This window comes from Poecilia reticulata, chromosome 10 (genome assembly GCF_904066995.2).
Source record: "Poecilia reticulata chromosome 10, P_reticulata-male-v2, whole genome shotgun sequence".
In the NCBI taxonomy this organism is placed as follows: Eukaryota; Metazoa; Chordata; class Actinopteri; order Cyprinodontiformes; family Poeciliidae; genus Poecilia; species Poecilia reticulata.
Genome location: NC_088839.1, coordinates 30,041,363 through 30,051,153, shown reverse-complemented (window position 1 = coordinate 30,051,153; position 9,791 = coordinate 30,041,363). Strand labels below are relative to the sequence as shown.

General features: G+C 41.2%; 1 protein-coding gene across 1 annotated transcript; it reads left to right on the top strand.

Moving 5' to 3' along the window:
• The first annotated feature begins 254 nt into the window (after nucleotides 1-254).
• On the top strand, nucleotides 255-9,252 carry phox2bb (paired like homeobox 2Bb). The gene is made up of 3 exons (XM_008421112.3): nucleotides 255-6,591; nucleotides 7,232-7,419; nucleotides 7,672-9,252. The coding sequence occupies exons 1-3, from the start codon at nucleotides 6,351-6,353 to the stop codon at nucleotides 8,098-8,100; spliced, it is 858 nt and encodes a 285-aa protein (XP_008419334.1). The 5' UTR covers nucleotides 255-6,350; the 3' UTR covers nucleotides 8,101-9,252.
• Nucleotides 9,253-9,791: the final 539 nt, after the last annotated feature.

Here is a 9,791-nt window from a genome sequence, read left to right as displayed (position 1 = left end):
GGAGGCTTGACTCCCAACACCTGTGTGGGCAGGTGAATGATGTCGAAATGCTTCACAAAATATTTGTTATAGCTATTTTTTTTGTAGATATTTTCCCTCCAGATATAAATTCAACTTTTCTAATACTATTGAATTAGCATTGTTACATCACCCTCTATTCCCAGTTAACCCAGAGTGTCACTGATAAGTTAATTAATGACTCTGACATCTCATTTGTATAAGAAACAATATATTTGAGAAGCCCTGTTGTTGGCTCTCATTGGGTCCCCCCTCCCTTTTTGACTATATGGAAATCATAATTCATATGAGCTGCCTGATGGTTTATGCAGATGGAGGCTGCAGGCAAAACAGTTTAATGCGCGGCCACGTGTTCAGTCATAACACAAGTGAGGAATATGAAACTGGGAGAGAAAGGAGGAACCACGAGGCGAGGCAAATTAGCAGCTTTAGAAATTGATAGCAGGTGTTTACATGCGGCATTTTTGCATATTATTATATGGAAGCAGGAGGGGTGTAATAAACATCACAAAGCCTTGTATCATAATCAATATAATACACAATGACCTTGACGTTGCATGATGGATTGGGGGACACGGCCTACTGTAATTACATCCTATCTCTTTTCTTTACTTCTTCTCTTTGGTCAACCCTTTTTTACGTCTTTTTGTCGTAAAACAGCGCTGCGTCGTGCTCTGTGCGCTGCCTCGTCGCCTGCCGCTGAGATGACCATTAATCGCTTAATTCCAGTAAACCTACGTGCGCACAAAGGGCCGCTGTCTTCCTCTTAATGCATGTGTGATTAAGCTTCTGGGCAGGCCACACGGCATTATTAGCCAGCAGGTCCTTGTATAGAGGGCCAAATGCCTTCAGGGGGCCCGAGGGTGGTGTGTGTGTGTGGGGTGGCTGTGGAGGCAAGTTAATGACACTGACCCTCACTTCCCCAACAGCTATTCAATTCAACAATAATAACGGGTCACGCATCTGATTTATGGGGTTGGGGATAATAATTGTCAACTGCTAATGTCGGGGTGGGTTCGGAGAGGGGGGTAGGGGAGTAATGCCAGTGGACTATGCTAAATAAAATATGCTTTGACCCCACTGGGGGTGAAATGCAGAAAAAAAATGACAGATGATGTTTCAGTCACCCCTTCCTCTCAAAGCTTGTTGCAGCCAAACGGAGTCCAAACCCACAATGCTTCGCTGTTTGTGTGAAGTGAAACCCGCAGCCAGGCGCTCAGCCGGCAGCCTCATGGCCTGCATCTCTCCACCCCACCGCCCTGCTCCGCTGCAATAAATTAATAACAACCAAACAATGTGTCGCGGAGAGGCGGATTCGATTACTAAGTTTATTTACAGGGAAAATCTCATGAAGGCCATTGACCACCGTTAAACAGCGCGGGATGAAACGATGACAAGAGCCCCGATAAGAATTTAATTCCATCTCATTTCAGACGATTTTATGAATCAAATTCTTGAACACTGGCAAGAGATTTAATGATCGCATCTTAGCGAAATCTTATTTCAGAAGCGGTCGATGGCATTTCTCTGCGTTAATGTCGACTTAGAGGTTGGAGTAATTTAGTAATTGATTCCTTGCCTGGCTCTCGCTCGTGCCAAGGCCGCGTTAGAGGGTAATATGTTTCCTAATCTTATCCCCCGGAATAAGATTTTTATGTTAATCCGCTGGCTGGTCTCTTGGTCACTCGGGAAGCGCAGATAAAGGCTCAGAGGGGCCGATGAGGCCAGGAGAGACGAGCCGGGCTCTCCAGGAACTGGCTGCAACATCTGGAAGACAGTGGGACGCATTACTGCAGAATAAAAGAACATTATTACACACGATAGAGACCCCTAAAGGCAGGGCAACTTTAATTGACAAGCAAGTGTTTTGCAGGGGAAAATGAACAGATGCACAGACTTGCACATAGAGACAATAAATAAAGTAAATGTGATGTTTAGGAATCAGATAAAAAGACAGAAACAGTGAAGACAAAACTAAAACATATACATATGTTATTCACCAAGATTAAAAAAACATTTTAATCAACCAATAAATTTGTTTTTGATCGGAAATGGAACAGGTATTTTTAAAAGGACAGTGAACTAACGTATTTGCTGACATTACAGCAGTCATCTAAGCAGTATTTTGGATGTTTTCATTGATATTTAATTCTTTAACTTTGGTGATGAGCTTCAAGCCTTGGAGGTTGGGATTCCTCCTTGCAACCACCTTAATCTTTAGCTTCATCCACAGAGTTTCTGTTTGATTCAACTCAGAAATCTGGATGGGTTGCTCCAGAAAAACGGCATATTACCGAAGAAACATGACTGTCAAATTAAAAGATTACTTTAAATCTAAATCCACGCATATTATTAATTTTAGTTATAACTGGAGCTAAAACATGATCAATATGAATGAGCAAGATAAAATTAGGCCCTAATGGAAAAAAAACAAAAAAAACAACTATGAATGACCATGGATATGATTTTATATCTGGCGGAATAGGACCTAAAGTCCTGGTGTTGGTCAGGACTCTTTCAGGAGAGCTGCAGCTGCCTGATTCATTTTATTTAAAGAGAACAAAAAACAGCTTTACTGTAACCTGTGAAATATTACCAAAATAAATTGCATTCTAACTAGGCGAGATAAATAGGTTATGGTAGTTTTTAATATGGAGTAGGGTCATTTATAAATATTATAAATATTATAAACTGAATCATATTATAAACAATAAAAATATGCGTCTATTTGACGCAATCAGCGCAACAATTTATGTCAGAAAGAATATGCAACAGATAAAAATGCGCAAAAAATACAGAAAAAATGTGACAGAGGCTGCACCATGCAAAGCAAACCCCTCTCTTTGTGCTGCACATTTTCTTTTCTCCACTGCAGACACTATGTTGGAAGACACCAGTTCCTAATTTAATTTCGTCTCTTCTCCAGATGTCACTTTCCATCTGTGCGGTTGGAAATGCGAAGCGCTTTTTACGCACCAGCCTGGAACACGTTAGTTTCTTCTATTCATTTCTGAAAATCGACAAAAATTTAATCCGAAAAATATATAACTGCGGTGAAGGAAAGCTTTAACTTTTCCGGATGGAACTTATTGAAATGGAATAATCTGCGAGGATCTTATCACACCTCTGATTTTTCTTTTATGCCGGATATTTTTTCTGATCCGTCGAATTGAGACATCAGACTAAATCGCCATGAGAGTGTCCCCAAAATGAATTTTTTATTTGCCCCAGAGCCCCTCCCCTGCAACACGCGGCCTTATTAATAACTGCTTTGATAAGCCCGGCATTTCCTCGGGCGAAGGAGTGAGACGTTGTAGGTGAAATGTGACAGCAGGACCCTCCCATCTCTCTCCCTCTCTTTATCCTCTTCTGTTCCTTTGCCTTTTCAGGGGAGTGGATCCATCCAATCCATCCGCAGACAATGGCATTTTGTTCCTCTTTTTGTTCCTCCTGTCGACCCGCATTCCTATATTGCTGAGCAACGATAGTGCGCACTAAATGGAGAGGAGTTCCTCCTGCATCCCGGCTATTGTTCGGCACTTGCCAAGGGAACTTAGGGTCTTGCACACATCCCATTTTCTTGATTTATTTAGGTAAAGCTATATAGTTAAATCCAGATAATTACACTTTAATTACCGCTTTATTTGACTTAAAGGGCTATTATGTTACTGTAAATCACTACAAGCGACGCTCCAATGCGCATCTGGATAAAACCACCTATGGCATTTTGCAAAACGACCTGAAATCAGACTCCAGTGTGCCAGATTTTGAATTCAATATTCCGACATCAGAATGGAGTCTGCGGCCTTTCGTCTCACCAGAACCAGTTGATAGAATTAAAAGATGTTGAAACTATAAAAGAAGGGGCGTTTCAATAGCGGGTGGACTCTGGTGGAGGGGACCGGGCTATAGAGCGCAGGAATAAAGAGCGGCCTCAGTGAAAGAAACCGATGGCTAAAAGCTATAATTGTATTTGCCTCGGCGAAATATCAGAAAAGACTTCTCGTTTCTTTGAGCGTTATTAGATTAATTCCCAGAGATGGTTTCTTTTCTCGCTGCCAGACGCGTGGAGGGAGGACGGTGAACCATTTGGCTCTTTGGTTTCAATAATCAAATTAACCATTTGGTACAACTTTTGGGTCCCAGCTCGTGTGCAGAGCGAATAAAGAAGATAAAAAAGAAGGCATTTACATAACAGGGACGGGGTTGTGTCAGTAAAGAATAAATAGGAGACAGAAACACACTGCAAGGTGTCAGCAGTTGGAGAAACACAAATAACTGATGGAAAATGCATGGATTATGGAAGCAAAATAAGTGTTTATATGGAAGCACGTCCGATCTAATTATATTCTAATAAAAGTTTAACATTCCAGGAAACTAAAATTCTAAAATGTGTAATGCGTGTGTCATTTTTTAGATGCTAAAATTTAGACTTTAGCCACAGACTCGTTCAAATTTAAATTTTACCTGCAAACCGCCAACGTTTTTAATAACAGCAACACATTTCTTTTGGTGACAAAACACAATCAATACTGCGATAAAGTCGGGTAAAATAAAGACCGAGGCGCTTCAGAAAGAAAAAGAATCTATAATAATCCTGTAAAACTGAACAGGCAGTGAGACAAACGCGTTTAATATCCACTGTCCAGACTGACACCAAACTCACCTGCTGTAAAATGCATGCTCTCAATCCCCCTAGGATTATTATAACAATATTATAGTCATATTCCAATCAACACACACCACCAGATGAACGCGTTTAGGCACCAAATAACCATTTGCAAAATTAGATTGATGTGCCATAATTACTGTTGAGCCTTTTTTGTGTACAGATGATTTGGAGGGAAAACACGGAGCCCCGACAAGAAGGACTTGAACTCGATCCAATGAATAAAAATAGGAGGAAAAAGAAGAAGAAGAAGAAACACAGTGTGTGTAAGCGCCATACAAAGCGGTTCACCTTATTACACAAACCGAATTAACCACTCAGCCAATATTGGGAGCCTGAGAGGTCCGATGACTGCCGCGCCAGTTCGTTACTTTCATTACAAAGATGTTATTTGCCAAATAAACGGAATAATGAAAGTAATAAAGAGAATTATAAAGTCATTTGAAACATAGAAAACACACCCGGCACGATTTGATGCTGCAGCAGAGACGGGAGGAGGCCTACGTTAGCAAAAATGCCAAGTTATTAAATAGAATGTAAATGTGTTCATTTTTCATGTTTTATGTCTTTAAATTAACGTCATGAAATTTACGTGATTTAAACAGATAAAATGGGTTGGAAATGTTTTGTTTTTTATTTTCGTCATAAAATATATTTTTTTATTTGGAGAATTTGACAAGGTACGAGTCACTTAACTGCACCTTCAGAGTTAAAGCCAGACTCTCAAGCAGAGCAACAAAAAAAAGTCAATATGAAAAAAAAAAATCACGAGTGCATATTTGCTTGTTACATCCTCTTCTTTTGCGCAATGATTGCATTATTATCAAGTGCACTTGAAACGGATCCTTGTGCGTAAAAATAGGTCATTTTACTGGATAAAAATTGACATGTTTTACCGCTTCAGTGCAGAAGATCAGAGGCAGAAACAGCAGGGAAAAAAATGTCGGAGCATACGGACAGAAAGAAGAGGCAGAGTGGGAATACTCTGTGAAATCCTGCCCAAGGTATACGGTCGCTTAAAAGGCTTAAAAGCTTGGAGAAAATTGGATCAGGGAGAATCGTCACCCAACTTTCATTATTTCCAAGTGGTGTGATTGAATTAAAGGGCAAGATGTTGGTTGGAGAGGAGTGGGGTGGATGGGTGGAGGAGGTGGGCGGCGGCGGCGGTGGTGGAGGGCTGCGTAATGGCGTGGTATTAAATTCTAATTAGAGATGCAGGGGATCAATGATAGGGAGGTTGGACAGCCCGGGCCCCCAGTGCCAGCCCAATAGACTGATGAGTTATTGTCATGTAAAAAAGCGCTAGCAATAAGACCAAACGCTTTGCTATTGTCCAAGCGGAAAGAGCCAAGTTTATTATGAGGACTATATGCTCTAGAGACCTCGGGCTAGGCGGCTCTTAGGGGGCTTTTCATAAAACAGGGCTAGGTTCGTATAAAGGAGGCCAGTTTTGGAGCAGGCGCTGAGCAGTGAACATCTACTCACCGTCCAGCCTTCTTCTAAGCAGTCCAAACCAAACAAGTCATCAAACTCAGACCGCGCGTCTTCCTCATTTTGATTTTTTATTTGTTTTTTTCATTTCAGACCCATTTTTGGGTGCTTCTGTTCGACTTTTTTTTTTCCCAGGGAAGTGCAGCTTTCAATCTCAACCGAGCCTTCTCAAATGTATAAAATGGAGTATTCTTACCTAAATTCCTCTGCCTACGAGTCATGTATGGCCGGGATGGACACGTCGAGCTTGGCATCGGCCTACGCGGACTTCAGTTCGTGCAGTCAGACGAGCGGCTTCCAGTACAATCCCATCAGGACCACTTTCGGGGCCACCTCCGGCTGTCCTTCCCTAACGCCGGGGTCCTGCAGTCTGGGGACCCTGCGGGATCACCAGAGCAGCCCGTATGCCGCAGGTAAGCAGCAGCGAGCTCCGCAGCTTCAACCTGGTGTATTATAGGACGCCTTGATTGCATTTGAAAATGGAAATGTGTTTAGTATTTACCAAACGAAATTTGCTTACACAAATGAAAGAATTTATCACGTTAGAAGCGATTGCAGGCAAGAGGTAATTCGGTTATGGGGTTATACTATCCCAGTCACACCCAAAACCGCCAACAGAATTATCTTAAGCTGCCAAAATGATAGGCATAATTTATTTACTTTGCGATGAGACATAAAGCTTCGAAAATAATTAGATAACCAAAGACTAAAGCTCATTATTGACACCAAATTGGAGTTACAGTAGCAACAAGCGAGGCGGACGGCAACATTATGACAAGTTTTCAAACAAGAGCCTCAATCTGAGGAGCAACAATTAATTTTACAATTAGTCGCTTCACAGGTCAGCAGTGTTATCAATTCTGATCTAATTCAAAGGTAATCAAATACATGATTTAACTGGAAGCTCCAACTCAGCGTGCGTAACCGGATTTTACACAAAATAACCAAATTTCAATTTACTTCCATTTGACAGCATCACACTTAAACAATCACGTTCCCTTTTTACTGAGCGGATAAAATATGTCAACCTTGACATTTCCTTTTGGTTTACAGTTCCCTACAAACTATTCACCGATCATGGTGGGCTGAACGAAAAGAGGAAGCAGAGGCGCATCCGGACCACGTTCACCAGCGCGCAGCTAAAGGAGCTGGAGCGGGTTTTTGCAGAGACTCACTACCCGGACATCTACACCAGAGAGGAGCTGGCACTCAAGATCGATCTGACTGAAGCCAGAGTACAGGTACAAAAACCCCGCAGTTCAACGGGCGCCCACCGCTGGCGGCTGCCTTTACGTACGATTCATCCAATCATTTTCAAGTAAATAATTAGATAAAAAACTTGCATCTTTTATTTTACTAATATTGACGCAAACAGCCGCAAGATTATCCAACTCAAATGTTCATATTGCTTGTATCACAACTATTAATAAATTAAACATAAACATAATTTAAATGTTGTGTATGTGGTATAAACCTTTTGAACGTTTTTCCAGGTGTGGTTCCAAAATCGTCGCGCGAAATTCCGCAAGCAGGAGCGCGCAGCTGCAGCGGCCGCAGCGGCTGCCAAGTCCAGTTCCGGGAAGAAGTCCGACTCCAGAGACGAAGACAGTAAAGACACCAAAACCACCGACCCAGACAGCACGGGAGGACCGGGGCCGAACCCGGTTCCCACTTCCAACTGCGGCGGACCGAGCCCCACCGCAGGCCAGGTCAACACCACCGGGAACGGACAGGTGGACCAAGTGAAGACATCCGTATCCACTGGCATGGGAGTGACGGCACCGAGCCAAGGCTGGGCCGCCGCACCCGGGACCATCACATCCATCCCGGACTCGTTGGGCGGGCCCTTCGCCAGCGTACTGTCGTCTTTGCAAAGACAGAACGGAGCTAAAGCGACACTAGTAAAGACCAGCATGTTCTAATGAAGCTTAGAAAACCCGAGCAGAGTTCTCTGGAGACTGAAAAGCAATCGCCCAACACAGACTGGAGGACAATAAAAAGCAGATAGAAAAAAAACAGATGAATATGGTTATTTTATTTTTTTTCCTTGCGCTTTTCCTTGTGGTCAACAATTTTCCTGTAAAATATCCATCTTGACAAGTCACACTTTCACATTGAGACTAAAGCAAGTTGGGTGAACTGCTACCACCTTCTCTTAGTCAAGTCTCAGAGCCATTTCCCTACAAAACAGCGAAATGGGCAATTTACTCTCACTTAAAATATAGAACGGCGTCATACCTCACTTTAATTTAGTTTTAGAAAAAAAAAAGATGTTGGAGCAAATGACTTGTTCAGATGTTTATTTTTGTTCTCACTGTGGAGAAAAAAAACGAAGGTTGGCACACTGGAAACGCGCGGTGCCATCAGAAAACAAAGGAGCCTCGTTAAACCCCATTCAGTCAGAGTTCAACAGCTGCTTTTGTTGGCTACAGAGGCGCCTGGCAGCCATGACTGAGGACACAACCATCCACCGTCGCGCTTTTTTTCCTTCCCTCTATACACAGCCAGCTGTGTGGAAACTGCGGTATTTTTTTGTTTCTTAGGGCTGCAGAGAGTTTAGTTTCTTTAAATTGTCGCTACAAACACACATATTTCCTCGATATTAAAAAAGGCACAAACTACTGCAATGTTCACCTCAGACAGGAAATCTGTATGTTTTGTGTGTCTTTCTACGGCAGTGTTTTGTGGCTCAAACTGTATAGTGTTATTACGTATTCTTGTCTCTTATAGTTGAACCATAGGCCATATTCCCTCGTAGATCGACCATACAAGTCTTTTTGATGTTTTACTAAAATTCCCTCGGAAGAATTTATTTTGGGTATTAAAAAGGGGGGATGGATGCAGACATTGTATTTATTTCTATATAATTTGCATGTCGTCTTTTTGTCTGGTTTCAAATGATTTTTCTCCCATTTTGTGAGCATTATGTAACATGTTTTTGTCCAGGATCTGAAAGTTATTTATATGTAGGTAATGAATGCTTATATTTAAGAAGGAAATATTTCTACATGTGCACATAGTTTTCAAGGTGTACCATTGAAATGATTGTTGATGATAAAAAAATAATAGTTCAAGCTCGCTTTTGTCATTTTTTAAAGAAGTTCAAGAAGCAACCATTATTCTTCACGTCTATACAGATTAGCTGGGATTGTAAATCTTTTCGCGGTGGTTTAAAAAGACCGTCGATTTCAGCACCACGGACAGTTCCGGCGCGGTTTATAATTCATTTAGGCTCCAAAGATTCTTTAATAATAACCAAACAACCACATTTTTACTCCCACAAAACAAAATATGGTTTTCACTTGACAAAACATTACAGCGGTTAATCAGCTTTGAAGTTTTAACACATCAAAGAGTAGATCAATAAAAATTTATTTAAAATAAAGCATACTGGCAATGTTCTTTTTTAGACGAATTATTATTAGTAATTGTTAAGAAAAATAACAGAAGCAAGACAAAGAAAACACAAAACAAATAGTTTCTGAAAATCAAAAAACAACTAAATAACCAGACAAGTAAAAATAGGCAAAAAAAAAAACAAAAAACGTAACCTTAAGAAAAAACAAAAACAAAACAACAAAAAACCCATAGTAAGATTTATTTAGTTGGATAA